Source organism: Coenobita brevimanus, chromosome 61 (genome assembly GCF_032717465.1).
Source record: "Coenobita brevimanus isolate Jiangsu-jjx chromosome 61, ASM3271746v2, whole genome shotgun sequence".
In the NCBI taxonomy this organism is placed as follows: Eukaryota; Metazoa; Arthropoda; class Malacostraca; order Decapoda; family Coenobitidae; genus Coenobita; species Coenobita brevimanus.
In genome coordinates, this window is record NC_137014.1 from 43,515,400 (window position 1) to 43,532,764 (window position 17,365).

The 17,365-nt window shown below is 39.8% G+C and overlaps 2 protein-coding genes across 2 annotated transcripts in view; one reads left to right on the plus strand and one right to left on the minus strand.

Annotated features, from left to right (window-relative positions):
* The first annotated feature begins 2,939 nt into the window (after positions 1–2,939).
* LOC145403667 (cytidine deaminase-like) lies at positions 2,940–9,311 on the plus strand. Its single transcript, XM_080275358.1, has 2 exons — positions 2,940–3,239; positions 8,397–9,311. The coding sequence occupies exons 1-2, from the start codon at positions 3,164–3,166 to the stop codon at positions 8,801–8,803; spliced, it is 483 nt and encodes a 160-aa protein (XP_080131484.1). The 5' UTR covers positions 2,940–3,163; the 3' UTR covers positions 8,804–9,311.
* Positions 9,312–14,496: 5,185 nt separating this feature from the next.
* Positions 14,497–17,365, minus strand: part of LOC145403668 (uncharacterized) — an 8,402-nt gene continuing 5,533 nt past the window's right edge. The window contains exons 7-10 of the mRNA XM_080275359.1: positions 16,735–16,928; positions 15,929–16,065; positions 15,546–15,670; positions 14,497–14,848 (exon numbers count right to left, since the gene is read on the minus strand). Coding sequence (XP_080131485.1) covers positions 14,654–14,848; positions 15,546–15,670; positions 15,929–16,065; positions 16,735–16,928 — 651 coding nt within the window. The 3' untranslated portion in view covers positions 14,497–14,653. The remainder of the gene's footprint in view (positions 14,849–15,545; positions 15,671–15,928; positions 16,066–16,734; positions 16,929–17,365) is intronic.

Consider the following 17,365-nt stretch of genomic DNA (forward strand, 5'->3'; position numbering starts at 1 on the left):
CAGTCCTCCTACATACCATACGCCTCTACATGTAACCACCCAACTCCAACAACTTCCTAAACAAAATTACTTTCACCTAACTACTGACAATTCTACTAATAATACTTTCCATTTTTGTCTGCAAATAGGAAGACAAAATTCGTCGTCACCATAATTCATGTATTTCTGTAACGTTAAATCATCCCACAAAAGTAAACACTGGTAGCTAAAATCATGTGATATATTTTGAGGAAATATTATGAACACAGCGAGCGCGTGTTTGTGTACTTTATGCGGATGATACGTGTGTTTATTAATGAGATCACCTGTTGTCCCCTGCTACCTGAGTCCGTGTGATGCTACTGATACCCTACATGCACTTGTATTACTAATGAAAACATGAACCCCGTTACCTGTGTGTGTGTGTGTGTGTGTGTGTGTGTGTGTGTGTGTGTGTGTGTGTGTGTGTGTGTGTGTGTGTGTGTGTGTGTGTGTGTGTGTGTGTGTGTGTGTGTGTGTGTGTGTGTGTGTGTGTGCTATCCTGTTCACCTTGGCTGTTCAGAACTTAGGGGGGGAGTACGTACTTGCATGGGCATTGTGTGTGTGTGTGTGTGTGTGTGTGTGTGTGTGTGTGTGTGTGTGTGTGTGTGTGTGTGTGTGTGTGTGTGTGTGTGTGTGTGTGTGTGTGTGTGTGTGTGTGTGTGTGAAGGTAAACAGAGGGTGTAGGACACACAGGGAAGTTTGCAATACTCCAGCATTCCATCTCTGTTAATGCACCCTCTCTCTCTCTCTCGACGTAGCTTCCTCCCAGATTACTTATCACAAGGTACCAAATCTTTTGACGGATAAGCCAAGCAGTCACCATTTACCCTCCGATATGCAGATTAGATAGAGAGAGAGAGATTGTGTGTGTGTGTGTGTGTGTGTGTGTGTGTGTGTGTAAGCCAGGAATCTCAAAGTAGAGGTGAACACGTTTGAGTAAATCTGGAAGACGTCCTTGTGCGATGGTGCAGCCGTAACACCAGACCATTATTGATTCGTCCCGTGTTAGCCCAAGGAACGCGGAAGTCTGTATGGGGATCCGATGAGCCTCACCTACACTCCTTTCACATTAATATGGCCAAGATGTTCGTCCCTTGCCTGTATATTTCACGCAGGTCAGTATTGCGCCTCGCCTATACTCCTTCCACGTTAGTATGGCTAAAATTTTCGTCCTTAAGCTTTTAATTTCACGTAGCTGAACGGAAGACTACTACTACTGCACTACATCCTTTTCACACCACTTCTTCGTGACATGTACCATAATTGAAGAGTTAAGCTACTGGTACAACTCAGTAAAGACAAAAGCATGGCGATTTTAGGCTAAGTTAAGGTGAAAAGAGTATTTAGGCCATGTTGGGGTGAAATGAGTACAGTTTGCAATTAAATGGACGATGATCTGACTGTTGATGTAAGTTATCTAATTAACCTCTGAAACAATGAAGGGTCTACGTTATTTTTTCTTGCTCTCTCCCGGCTTTTTTTTTTCAGCTTACACACACACACACACACACACACACACACACACACACACACGAGTCACTGAAGGCTATCTCTATCCTAATCACACACACACACACACACACACACACACACACACACACACACACACACACACACACACACACATGAGTCACTGAAGGCTATCTCTATCCTAATCATATCCTGTTTTCTTTACCTATAGTCTTCTCACCTTAACTTGGCCCAGATTCTTTTTCCTTTTTCAGACTAGGACAATACTGTACTATGGCTCTGCGTCCTTCCTATGGCACTTCTTCGTGACTAGCTTCATATTCTGCTGTTTATTCCTTCTTACAGCTCGAGATGGAGAGATGGCAGTTTTAGGCCAAGTTAGAGTAAAAAGGGTAGAGGCGTAGTGCTGCCATCTCTCCATCCTGAATGCTGTGCTGTAACAAAGGAGATTAACACTAGAATATGGTGCCAGTCACGAAGAAGTGCTATGGAAATAATGAAAGGCCAGAGTACTGCCTTGTTGTGCCGAGCGGCGGGGATTAACAGCCGCAAAAGGACGAAAATAAAGGGGGAAAAAAAGAATTGACGTCTTATACTCAGTGGATTCGCATAACTGACCTTGAATAACGTCCTCGGGCTGAAGGGGTTAATAGGGGTGGTGGATTAGTAGTGGAGTAGATAATGACGGTGGTGGGTGGAGCCGGAAGTGGGAGTGGTGGTGGTGGTTGAAAAGACAAAAGTGGGAGAGTGATGGTGGTGGTGGTGGTTGTAGTTGATAGACAGAAGTGGGAGAGTGATGGTGGTGGGCAGGAGGTTGGGAAGTGTTGTGGTGGTGGTGGACAGGAAGTGGAGGAGTGGTAGGTGGAGAGATAAGTGAAGGAGAGTTGTGGTGGGGGAGAAGACGATGAATGGGAAGGGAAGTGGAGACGTGGTGGGGGTATGAGAGACTGGTTGGTGGAGTGGGAAGTTGGAAAGTTGGGGGGATGGCGGGGGGATGAGAGTGGTGGTGGTGGGGGATGGGGGGGGAGAGGGAAGTGGTGGTGGTGGTGGTAGTAATAGTCGTGTCAATGGTGCTGTTAGTACTATAAATGATGAGTGGCAAGGATAGTGGGTGGATTAGGGGGGTTGTGGTAATGGGTGGGGGAAGTATGGTAGTGGGCGGCGGAAGTAGTGGTAATGGGTAGAGGAGGTAGTGGTAGTGGGTGGGGGATGTCGTGGTAGTTGGTGGGGGGGGGGAGCTGTGGTAGTAGTGGGGGTTGGGGTACGTGATATGTGGAGGGGGAAGTGGTGGTGGTGCCTCAGTGTGGTGTGAGAGTCAGCAGTGAGGTGACACGGTTCACATCACCACCACCACAGCACGCGTCCCTCTACCATAACAGACCCTGTCCACCACAACTACCGCAATACAGTACCTACACCATTATTACTAGTCTGCCAATGTTACTTTACTAATAAGACAGTTACCGCAACCTTAGAAATATATACAAATTAATTCCCAACGTTATTAACATTTGTCTATCAAGAAACGTTTCATTGCTGACACATCTCCCCTGGTGAAAAATTAATCTCACTTCAATACCACGGTCCAGCTAAAATTACTCCCATATACCTTGCACCTCCACCGCAACAAGGTACCCGCTAACAAGGGCCACTGCCAACCATTACGCCCACCATGGCTCAGACCCTAGTGGAACAAGTGGGTCCCTCCGTGAATGGTACAACGGCAGAGATCCAGAAACTACTGAACGGTGAGTGATATTGTACCGAGTCTGCCATGCTTGTGGTGAAAAAAGAAAAAAAAAACGCGTATACCTGGACGTCTTTTAACGCCTGGAAAAAAAAAGTACATTGCCAAAACTTAAGTGCCACATCACTCCCGGAAAGGTTAATATTCCATTTATTTTCTAGAAGACAGTGATTATAACTATTTTTTCTGTTAACCTTAAACTAACACTGGGAAGAGTTCTCCTTCGCCAAATATTGACTGACGCTAGCCAGACGCATAAATTCAGTGCCTCAACTACCACAAAGGTTAATATCCAACTGTAATGCAATATATATATATATATATATATATATATATATATATATATATATATAGTAATGTGTCTTACAGGAAGAAAAAAAGGTAATACCAACTTCCTCTTCTCAGTTATGTGACATAAACGATGGAAGATATAGCATCTATCACCCCACCCGTCTCTCTCGCTCTCTCTCTCTCATATCAGGGCGCTGTCACGGGAACTAATATTTCGTCACCAGGAGGAATGTCAACAAATGATTCTTCAGCGGCGGTAAAATACATGGTCTTATATGGTCTGACGCTGGGCTGTATTTTAAGTGATCTGGGGAGTCCGTAACACCTTTTCCGTAGCGATTTATTCTACACATAACACCTCAACATTCTCTCGTAATAGATGCAAACTATGTCGATATTAAAGCGACGCAAGTAGCACCCAACACACTAATCCCGTGTAAATATACTGAATAAATCACTTAGGAAGAGGTTATAAGAAGTCTACGCCTAGAATACGAACCTCTCTCTCTCTCTCTCCAGGTGTATGGATGGATAATTTGCTGGGACGGGAAGGGTAAGAAAAAAAATAAGATGCACTTCCTCGTGACTAGGGCCATATTCTACTGTGCATAGTTGGGTCAATGGCAGAATATGACAATACGGCAACTCTACAACAATAGGCTATCCACAGCACTTCATCGTGACTAGTACCATAATATCAATCTCGTTACAGCTTCGATTAAGATGTCAATTTTAAGCCTATTTAAGATCAAGAGTATATTTAACTACCCCGTCAGAAAAATATCTAAATACAGTAGGTAATGTTCTCCTAGTAACTAAAAATTCATAAGTAGTGGTATTCTAAATCTGGGGAAAACTGGAAAATTAGCTTTGTAAGTAACATATTGAACTTTAATATGCATTTTTTTTTTCTGTTAGTTACCGTGAATCATAGAGAGACAGAGACAGAGACAGAGTGACAGAAACGAAAACTTTTTACTATATTGAGGAGGAAGTGTGTGTATCTGGGTACTGTGCGGGGGTGCAAAGGAGCAATAACTTATGTAAAGCACAATACCGTTTATTTATAGACGGCCGCCAACTGAAGCCAACATATTCCTGGCTAACCTTCCTACCCGTAAAGAATTTGTGTGAGGCGGACAAAAATGTTCCTGTGTTAGTTAATGAGTCTGCAAGAGGCTTAGTGTGCTACAGGATTATTATTAAAACCCCACATCCCTGATGGGAAATTGCACCGTATTATTCAGGTGTTGTTGTTATTAGTAGTATACTAGTAGTAGCAGTAGTAGTAGTAGCAGTAGTAGTACTAGCAGTAGTAGTAGTAGTAATTACAATACTGCCACATTTAAAAGGGTAATTTGCCTAAAGCTTTCAAATTTGGTCAACTTACTCGGGCAGCTGAGTTTCGGCCAAATATGGTGGAAATCTGTCAACTGAATCCGGACATTATCCGGAACACAGAAAAGAGATTAAGCCACGCTAGCCTATCAAGAGCCGCTTAAACTAGGACGCTGAAATTTTACAATACTGCCTTACGGCGGTCGCAATACGGAGAGGCTTATGATTCCAATCGGTTGATTATTCTCTGAGATCGTCTGGAGTCAAAATTGGGACTTTACTGGATATTCCAGATGTCCCCTAATTTCCCTGAAGGGCCTAGAGCTACCAAACTTGGTGAACTTATAGACTGTGGCGACCTAAGGTGGCATGCACAAGATCGCTGACCTTGACCACAACGTCCCTTTATAGCTCGGCTTCTAGTAAGCAATGGCTATAGGAAGCTTTTCTTGATCAAAATTGTTCATTATGATAATGTTAACAGGATACAAATGGTATACTACTTGGTTTGGCGTTATTTTCTCCCCCTCAAAATAAAAATACTTTAACCCAGTCCATAAGATGCAAGTTACTTCGGTCGATTTTACTGGGTGTACTCTGGAATTAATGGAAGTCTGAAAATCACTGGTCATTTCGATTTCCTTCCCTCCCCCCCACGCCGCGACGCAGGTAAGACGGTCGAGGAATGCGTTTACCATCATTTATATGTGCCATTGATTCTTTAAGTCTACTTATGCTTCAAGTGTAGTAAATTCTGTATAATCAGGTAGTGTAGGCTTGGTCAAAATCACACTTATCTGGCTGAGTGATTTGTCTTTGTGCGATGAGTCAATTTAAAGTACTCACCACTTCCGCAATCGGTTGGACTGTACCTTCGACAAGGCAGAGGCGACAACCATTACTGCTACTACTACTACTATTAATGCTTCTGCTAATACTAATAATAATAATAATAATTCCTGGGCAGTGTCCTCCACTTGCGACAAATGTAGAACAGAATATTTTAAACTGTTAGCTCTATTTGTTCATAATTATAAACCAAAGTCAAGACTAAGGCCAAGAAGGAAGACCAGAAACAAGTGTAGCACGGCAGGAGAGAGAACAGGGAGGGAGACAATTTAAAGCCTTCACACACACACACACACACACACACACACACAATTTCTTTCCCCGCCAGGATAAAAGGAATCAACGGAAGCTTTATTTAATCAGCATCCAATCCCCCTCCCCCTTATCAGAAATCTTAAGACTTTGATTCCCAGGCTTGTGTTGATTTGAGTACGGAGGTGAAGGTGTGGTAAAGTGTGCACCGCAACTATGTATCTTTGTCACCATGTACTGTAGGTTTGTGTCTGGGTGTGGTGTAAATGTGGTTAAATCTCTGTGTATGTAGTTAAATATGTACAGTATGTATGTATACATGGATGGATGGATGGATGGTTGTCTGTCTGTATGCGGTTAAAATTAATGTCGGTATGTGTACGCTTGTCTATATGTGACTCGGAACATAAGTAGCCTCCGACATATTATCCATGTACAGTACGTGTGCGCTTCTGTATGTGGTTTTTCCAAGTACGTAACTTTAAACGTTCAGAACAGGAATGTATGAACAATGCGCGTTTGTGACTACTATTCATGTATACGTATGCTTCTTTGGGCTTGTTTCTCCCCATGTACGAGAGATTAAACGTGCAGTGCTTGCATTAAATGTACAAATGTACAGTGCATGTTATCTAAGCGTATGTTTGTGCGTCTAATTTACTGTATAACTACAATGGAATCTCTTAACGTGTATGGACTCAACGTTGTTGTTGTTATTATTATTATTACTGACAGCAGACAATTTTATTCAGAACATAAATACTGTATAACTCTCTCACCAGTGTAACTCAATGTGGTCAAGAGTAAAAACCCTGCCATTCAAATACAATACTTCATTTTTTTTTTTTTTTTTTTTTTTTTTGATGCTACGACCAAACAATCTTATTAAGCACTGAAGAGACTTCGAAATGGTGAAGCTACATATAAAAAAGGTCCAAGTTACAAAAATCGCGTAGGAAAAAAAAAAAAAAAAGTGAGAGACGTAACCTGTATTCAAGGCGGGCTGGTGGTGTTTCCCCTCCTACACATCGCCACAGTGGAATGTCCGTCCGCTGGGTTTACGTTGATGGATGATACAATACTGGGGAGCTATTGTTTTGATTCTCTCTCTCTCTCTGGGGAGCTATTGTTATATTCTCTCTCTCTTAAACCTTACATTCGGCCTCACATGCAGACCATCCACACACACCTGCACATCCACCTATACCCAGATAAACCCACCTAGGCTACACTCACTGATATTTACCTACACGTACAGATACCCACCTACAAGCACTGATACCCAACTACATGCACTGATATACCGCCTACAGCCACTGATACCCACCTACGCCCACTAAAACACACACACATACACACACACAACACTCCGCTATACCTCACTTAATTTCATATATCACCAAATCTACACCCACACCTACCAACACAACCATACCCTCACCTATCACCATACCAACACCCTCACCTACCACAACCATCACACACCACACTTTCATAACCTTTCAGATTTTTCAGAGTGTACCGTATTAGTTTCAGCACATCTGCACCATCCAATATATGCACAGGTATCACATACATCTGCCTAACTCATATTTGACCAAAATTACAGCAACATTTAAAGTGTGAATGAAACTCAGCTAATATGAGCAATTAACATAAACTGGGAATAAAACTTACCCGATATACGCAATTAACAAATCGCAGGTGCTTTACTGAGAGGATTAGTCATCTTGCAAATTCCTGAAATATTTCAGTAGACCATCAAAACCATTTTTAGGACTACTAAAATTTAGAGGCTACTGGGATACTTGGTCTGCAAGTTTCTATCCCTTTTAGCCTTCCTGACATGCAGGGAGCAGAAGGGATGTATTCTTTTTTTTTCCTTGCCCCTGGGATAAGTTACATGGTTAACAACCCAAGTGTATTAAACAGTGCAGTTTCATCATACAGAGCACAAGAAACAACATGGGTTGTCATTCAATGCAGAGGAACATACTGTACTGGTCACACTGCATGACATTGTGGATGGTCGGCACCCCCACTTTTCACATCTTACCGCACCCCATCGTTTAGGTGGGAATCAGGACTAACCATGATGATGATGACAATTATAATGATTCTGTAGTTAATATGCGCACACACACATGGCAGGCTTGCGAGTGACAGGTGGGGGGGGGGGACCTAGGATACGGTCATACTGTGACTTCAGGGATAAGGGACTGAATAGAGAGGCTGCCAGAAACTGAGCAGCATGGACAGCCACTGTTAGGTGACCAAGGCCAACACATGCAAGCATGTTCAAGCCTTTATAAATGATACGATAAATGCTATAAACATGCATCTTGTTATTGTGTTTTTATTTTAGAATGCAAGAATTTTCTGCAACATAACTCATATCTCTGACTGCATTCATCTGACTTCCCCACAGATGAGGAGGTTGAGAAGCTGATAGATGCAAGCCTGGCTGCCCGCAAGAACTCTTACAGCCCTTACAGCAAGTTTCCAGTTGGTGCAGCACTACTCACAGACTCTGGCAATATCATCACTGGGTGCAATGTGGAGAATGTGTCATACGGGTTAACAGTCTGCGCAGAGAGGGCAACTGTGTGCCGAGCTGTAGCTGATGGATATAGAAAGTTCCGTGCCATCGCTATCACTGCAGAAATGGGGGAGAAGTTTGTTGGGCCATGCGGAGCGTGTCGGCAGACACTAGCAGAATTTGGCACAACCTGGGAAGTGTATCTGGCCAAACCTGACAAAAGCTACATGAAAACCACAGTGGCCAGGTTAATTCCAGATAGCTTCAATCCAGAATGGGTTGATTTGGGTCAGTAGTGTAAGGTTACACCAGTTAGATCCATGTGAGAGCTTTATTTCATTTCTACCTGGTCTGCCATGTCCCATAACTCAGTGCAAACAAAATTGTTAGAAGTCACTTCAGTATTTAAGAGAAATGACACACTTTCCCCCCCCCAAATTATAGTGATCACTTAAAAAATGCTGTCACTTACTGTACAAGAGACTATAGTGCAATTTTATTTACATGAAACCTAAAAAAGAAAAAAAAATCACTGACATATCAAATATATGCACAGTATTCAGCAATAGTACAGGTACATGATGATATTAAGGGTATACTGTAAAGCTGAATACCATGTAACTGGATAAGCTGGTTTGCATAGGTTGCAAGGTGATGGCCAAAATCTGGCTACCTGCGCTAACCACTAAATACTGTTAATACCGCTATGATTACAGGCTGTTCACAACCTGAACAATATGGCATAAAAAGTTGCCTTTATGTGACTGGTATGTGGTGTAGACATCACATCATTTGTTTATCCATCATTAGAAGACTTATCCTGTCTCTATAAATTTAAATCAGAGCATCAAGTGTATAATGAAGGAGTGATAGCTTAAGTGTTACAATAAATTTTATGTAAATTTACACCACAACTGCATTTCCCCCCAAGCACTGCATGTCTTTTGTGGTTCTTCTCCTTAGATATAGAAGTATTACAAGCAAGCTGAAACAGTACAAAGTGAAAGAGGGATAATAGATGAACCAATCTTACTCATGCTATGTGGAAAACAAATGTAAAATTAAATTGATGATGATGATGATGATGATAACAATTTACTTGGTATTTCTCATTTGCAGCTCACACTACCAATGCCACAGTATTTATGTTCATAAAATACTTGTACTAGCAGAAATAATAATTTTTGAATCTTTGTATTACATGTGACCTATATCATGTACTGCAAAATGACTACTAATCCCCATGAGCAGACTGAAAAATAGTCATGGAAAGAATGAAATAATATAAAAAGCAGTTCTGTGCTCTAACTTGATTTAGATATGCTTACCTTGCATTGCTGGGGAATCCTGAACTGCCATTAGGGCTGCACTGGAGAGTATAGTATATTTTACTATCCGGCTGGATACACCATTTGCCAGAATAGGCACAAAAATCTGGATGGGTAGTATAATTTCATTTGTAAGCATGCATATATCATATATTATACATACAAATATATACATACAGATAAAGATAGACAGAGACAGATACTGTATAGACAAAGACAGACAGACAGATATACTGACAGACAGATAGATAGATAGGTAGCCTGCACCCATGAACATAAATGATTATTCATTCCAATACAACTGTAGCATGAGAGTGAGCAATGACTTTCTAAACCCAGTGATGTGAGCTGTCAAACTTTACTGAGTAAGCAAACTTCATAACTAACTGACTAGAAAGTGGCTTGATATTACTGTCCACAAATACTGTATACCGTGCAAAAATAATGATCATAATGTTATGAAATATACAGCATAATTTCAGCTTATTATAACTTACTTTTATTGGTTAAAAAAACATAACTCCTTTACTATAAATTTTTGCTTTTGGCAATATACACTCCATCATCAACTCTGAACCCCTACTAACTCTGTCACCCTCCTCATTACAATCATTAACTATCCTCACCATCAGCACCACAGTGACAGTCTTCATAGCCACAGCCACTATCCTTACCATTACTTGCACCATCTAAACCACTGAAAGCTTTCATATTTCAGCATTATATATTATACCACCACCTTTACAAGTATTATTTCCAACACCAACAACCTCACATGTAATACCACAACCCTTGTCCAACAAAACCACCACCAGACAGCCACAAAGACCAAGACCATCACTACACACACAAACACTCATCACTTGCACCACCTTCTTACCAAAAATATCAATATCACTGCCTTTATAAAGTCTTACATCACCTCTTAACTACCCATTATCACTGGCTCTTTATACTGATCTATTTAGAAACCACCTAAATTAATGGACATTAAGGTGACCAGGAACACTGTAATTCCACTATGCAACCTGACAATGTACCTGATTCACTCAGTGCTTGGTTTAAACCAGTCCTTCTCTTTCTCACCCATCATCATAATGTTCATGTGCAGTAATTAGAACCACCGTCACTGCCTCAAATTTATCAAACACCTTAATATACATGTACTGTACTCTGAGTAATACTATCCATCCATCCATCCATTCATCATCCAATCCTACCTTGCCCCATGAGGAGCTTGGGAGCCCGGGGCTAGGCAATTGGTCCCGACATTTAAGAATACTATACATTCAAAATTACTTTCCATCCACCTTTCATCATTCGGCAAATTACTCCCTCTTTACTCTATCCACAAGCATTCATGTTTGAGTAAACCATGACCTCCAGTAACATGCCTACCTACTTCTGGTAGGTTATGACATTAATGAAGACTGCACTATACAAGCACAGGAGAATCACGATAAAAGACCTAACTGCTTCTGACCAATCGATCAAAGTCACTCCTTTTATCATACGACTTTGCAACCAAAAATAATCTAAATATTTTCTCAACATATTAATGTTATAATATTGTACTGTACACAAACATGCAACACAAGATAAACACACAAGCAAAAAACACAAAACAATACCATACAACACAACATACACACAAGAAATAAATAATATATATACACTGTTTACTGTACATAAACACACAGATGAAAAATACACACAGATGCCATTACACCCAGCTGGGGTAACATTACATCTAGCCTGAACCATGTTATAGCTGTTTCTGACTGCTTTTCAGGGTGGAAGCTTCACCTACCTTGATATAAAGGCTGCACTACAAACTAATGAGTTAATCAAGGCCTTGGTGTATACCTGTCTCACTTTCCCATGCACCCACTTGACCTAGTCTCAACCCATCTTGCACAATGCCTTCACAATGTACATTCTTTACTTGAACACCCTCACTTTCTCTCTACTTTTACAATCTTCATTCAAACAATCTAACACTCCACACAACAACATGGACAGACAAAGAACCCAGATCTGAGGCTTCAGTCACCTTTTGGGGAGTAGCTTCCACCCACTCCCTACTGACAAATCCTTTTGACAATAATGCCATTAATATGCACTATCATTGTGCAATACCTTAGCAAGTCACAACCAAGTTTAATGTAACAAAGTCAAATATTTTCCACTGAACAAAACGGAACTCACTAAAGTACTTTATAAAACTATTCAGGTGATAAAAAAAAATAATAACAATCAACAAAACTTTACTGTTCACAGTTTGTACTTGAGGTGAATTCTGTACTTAATGATTAACTGGCATTTATATCACAGACACCACACTAAACCATGACACTTTTTTTTTTTTTTTTTTTTTTTTTTTTACACATTTATGGAAACTACTATCTAGGATTTTTACAAAAAAAAAAAAAAAAAAAAAAAAAAAAAATCTGTATAGCCCGTTTCTAAGACTAATCTACACAGCGTGCTGTATATGCATTTCTCTTTGAACTTAACTACTATCCGAGAGAGCGATGGACAGCATAACACAACACATTTAACAACATTACTGTACACTAATGCAAAGTTTCTTCACATGAGGTTCCAAAAGTACTGTATTCACTTTTCTTATTATGAACATTTCAAAGAAATATAATTCTATTATCACACTTTAACCCCTTAACTACTAAGTATTTCCCCCAGCTGGAAAAATTACTCACTTGTTTGCCAGAACAAACTGTCAAGTGCACATGGCTATAAAAGGATTAACTGTCTAAACAAGTGTTTTCCTGGCAACATATGAATTGTATTAAACTCATTAATTTTTAATGATTGTGTACCTGTGGTTTAATATAACGTTTTCACATTCTTCTCCATACAAAAATGCACTGGAAGAGGAGGTACACATAACTCACACGGTACTCTGCTAGCCCTTATACACAGCTCTAAATGTTTTTTCAGCCTGGATATGCTTTCTTGATATTTAAAAGTTCTACAACATGACTTTAGAATTATCAGTATAATGCCCTCCCAGATCCACTTGTCTTTATATGCATCAACATCATCCAGACCTCCTTTCCCACCCATGGGTAGATGAGGAGTAGCAATGTCTACTGAACTCTATATGGTGTGGCTTTGAGGGGGTGAGGGGAAAAATGAAGCTGGTGAGGAGTGAAAAATAAGGCTATTTTAAATCTGCTGTGCAAATAATTGTGTAGCCTGCATGCGATCCAGTGACACTCTGTTAACTGGTCCTATGTTTTGTGGATGTTTGTGAGCAGTAACATATGAGCATGTAGGTATGAGGAAACTAATGGCAGGTGAGAGAAATTCCATCCATTCCTCACACTATCTAAGCTAGTGAAATAACGTACAGGTGAATGAAGCACTTAGCTAAATGACAGCTGCTTTCGTGCAAAAACAGAGAGAGGTAATTATGTAAAAAGAAGTGGAATGTAAAGAGACACAAGGAAAAACAGTGACTGGTACAATGAAAAGTTGCAGTTAAAAAAACATGCAAGAATGGAGCTTTAGAACGTGTTAGTCCTTTACCATATTTGTGATATACAAAAGGTGTGTAACACTGAAAACATAAATATATTATCAAGTGTGGTTGCAGCAAAGTGAAGCTCCAGAGAAATATGTGAGGGCTGATGTAAGATGGATGTAACTACTGTAGTTTTCCCATAAGGGATCTAAGTGAAAGTTGCGAACTACACTACTGTACATAGCCAGAGGGATATAAACAAGGTGGTAAATAAGTTGTAAGTGAAGGCAAATGTGGGTGACTGGGAGGTGATATGGCAGAAGAAGAAGACAATATGTGCATGAATGTAAAAAAATAAAATAAAATAAAATAAAATAATATAAAATATGTGAGATGATGCACAGGATAATGCCCGCTATCTCATTCTTAACTTGGTAACTTATAGACTGGCCCTAACTCACAAGCATTCATGAACAGGCTTATTCTGGATGAGACAGTCTTTGGGAAGGAGCAGAGAATTTCAAAGATATGACTGATGAGTGAATGGATGTATGGCTGACTTTAATCAATACCCAGTATTACACTGATATTCAATCCTACCTCCTTATTTACTTTTTCCTGGTTCTACATGACATCCATCTCAATATCCTAGGAAACTGGGATAGGACGATGATGTCATAAGGAAAATTTGTAACACAAATTTTTTGGTCAAAGGATATGCCTCACCAAGATATACATCAATGGTGAATCTGTCTTGGGGATGCTGCTGTCATCTTCTTGGATTAAAATGGGGCTACAATACCAGCAGGAGTTCATCATCCTATCAATGTTGACCATGTTTACAAATGACAAATTCAAGAGTATGACTCTTTAATTTACTGTACGACATGAAACCTACTGGTAAAAAGTACCATGCGTCTAACATCAGTGTCATGACTTACTGAAATGGAAGAATTATACTCACAAATGGAAATAATTCTTGGGAAGATGCTAAACCTTCACACTGACCTGTATCCTTTCCAGTCACAACTGAACACTCAACTAGGATCCACATCATGCTCAGACTGTTATATCTATGTTTAAAAAAAAAAAAAAAAAAAAAAAAAAAAAAAAAGTATAATTCCAGTCAAAGTACTATCTTTCTATCCTGTGTCAATGGATCTATAAGGCTGGTTGCACAGGAGTAGGCAGTGAAGTTGCTACATACCTTTACCAATTTGCAAATAACATTGGATATTAAATATCCAATTTATAATATTACTCAGGCACCTGAACTCCCACTTAATTAAGAGTATAAAACATTACAGTTAATATAATTCTCCTTCTGTGGGTTAGACACTGATCTTATACTCAAGGTACATCATATTATCATACTCTCTGATGACATACTTAAGCTTCCTTACAGTAGCTCGCACATCCTCCTTCCTGACATCCCCATGAGTCACCAGCCGCACTGTTGTGTCAGATATAGCAAGAGCCATCACCACTGTCTGCTCTCCAAGTTCTTCTGACTCTGCATCAGTCACCTGGTGAAGCAGAATGATTACGAAGTTACAAAGAAATAGTAATGTTACCCATTCATCATCCAATCCAGTATTGCCCCATCAGGAGTGTCCTGTCCAAACTCTCCAAACTTTTAAGGTGAGAATGAATAGCTACTACAGTACTCTCTTAGTTATAGCGTAAAGGAAATAATAATAATAATAATTAAAAAATACTATGTCATAAGACTGAATGTACAATGAGTGGCAAAACACACATGGATCAGATGCCTGAAGTACAACAGTGGAAAAAGCATGTTAGAAGGAACGTACTGTAATAATGGCAGTCATGGGTCTGGGCACAGCATATAATGAGGTGACCTAGAGGTAAAACAAATATGTGCTGATGGCTGGTGAGGTGAAAGCTGGATTCTATGGAGTTTGAATGATGTGTGAATTACTATGTGATCCACTTTTATCAAGTATGCTGCTGATAGTTCTTGTTACTTAATTTCACCTCAATCCATCTTTAGGTGGGAAAAAATTCGATGATGATGACAATAACAATGGCAGAATTACTGTTAAGTTGCTTAAATGCCATACTGTCATAAACAATAAATGAGTCCTCAAAAGATGCAAGAGTAACAACTTCATGGCAAGAAAACAGGGGGAAGCTTAGTTAATTAAGATGGTAAAACATGTTAAGTAATGACATTCCATCCTGAGTGAAATCTGATCTTACACAAGCAAGGCGCTGACACAGTTTCTTGGCGTTGACCCTGATGTTGTCACAGTGGAGAAGGACCACATTTGTGTGAACACCCTTCAGATCCACTGTGATGGCACTGCTGTGTTCTTCACACACACCTGCACAAAAACACACAGGAAAGTCAATAAACATCTGTACAAGTACATTATCATCATCCCAATCACTTTTTCCAACCTAGCAATGGGAGTACAGTAGAATCCAATTTGGAAAAAAAAAAAAAAAAAAAAAAAAAATCAACAACTTAATAATGAAACAGAAGTAAGTAAAACAACCTTATGGATGGAGTAACTATACTGTACTTATATCAAATTACCATCACGTTATCTTAAAGAAGCATGCATGGCTTAGTGGCTTACTCTGAGCGAGAGCCCGGGCATGAGTGTGATCCCACGAAAGACGAGGGGCTACATGGTCGAGGGCCCACAGTCCAGCTGCTGCCATCATCCCTGCTTGGTGCAGACCCCCACCCAGCACCTTCCTCACACGCACAGCTCTACCCACAAACCAATACAGATGTCATGTCAATGTACAGCAATCATGCAAAAATACAGATCTATGAAGCATATTTCTCTACAGATCACTGCCTGTCAAGTGGAGCCAAAAAAAAAAAAAAAAAAAAAAAAAAAAAAAAAACCTATGGACGTAGAGTGCTGCCTAATTTACTGAACCCTCTGTTGATGATTGTTCACCTAGGTTTAATGCTTTCAGTTCCATATTTCTGAATCCTGACTACCGAGAAAGAGTTTGTGAGCTAAAACATGTAAACTAACACTGACAGAAATGTTGCATTTGTGCCAAATGAAAGACCACTGGTTGACATTAGGAAGGGTTGGTCAGACAAAGCTACTTCAAACATCCTCTTAAATGGGTTAACATCTTGGCCCCTACAAGACAGGTCTCCACAGCATAAAAAAATGGCATGTATGTACTGGTAAATATATAATATACAGTATACATGTATGATATACAGTACACAATCACATCCATAAATGGTATATACACTTGTACATGCATACAGATTATACTGTATATGCAAATGATCATTCATAATTTGTACATACTTTTATATATATATATATATATATATATATATATATATATATATATATATATAAAACAACCTCCATAATACCGGTAACAATTAACAGCAGATACTACTGACCTTGATATGAACTCCTTGGTGCCTACAATGACTGAGCCCATGGGTGCACTGAGCCCTTTGTCCATGCAGAGAGTCACAGAGTCACAGGCCTGGACAATGCGAGCAGGACTGGCTCCCAAGGCCACCGATGCATTGATCAGCCTGGCACCATCACAGTGTATTGGTATACTGAGTTCACTGCAGAGAACACCCAACTATAATAAAAAAAAAAACAGATTACTTGACAAATGAGGCAAATATACTTTAGTGAAGCTCAAGACTCATTTCAATATCAGTATTCCTACTGACAATATCACATCAAAGATGGTGACTGGGGTTCCTTGACCTGTCAGTCATGTTACCTCAAGTTTTATCTTCTACTTGTCATGAAGGACTGGTAGGTTCGGGATATATTCTTTTAACCTAAAAAATAAACAGACTGACATATTTTCTTGTTTTAATTTATTACTGTAACTTATCAAAGAACATTTTCTCTCATCTCATCCTGTCACATCTGGGTACTTTACTCTTTATGAAACATTTCTCTGGTACAGTACTTGCACCGAGATAATGAATTGGCTTTTGTGTTAAGTATTGACGTAGAGCATTAGCCCCCTTGCCCTCATACAATTTTTAAGATACTGTACCTGGT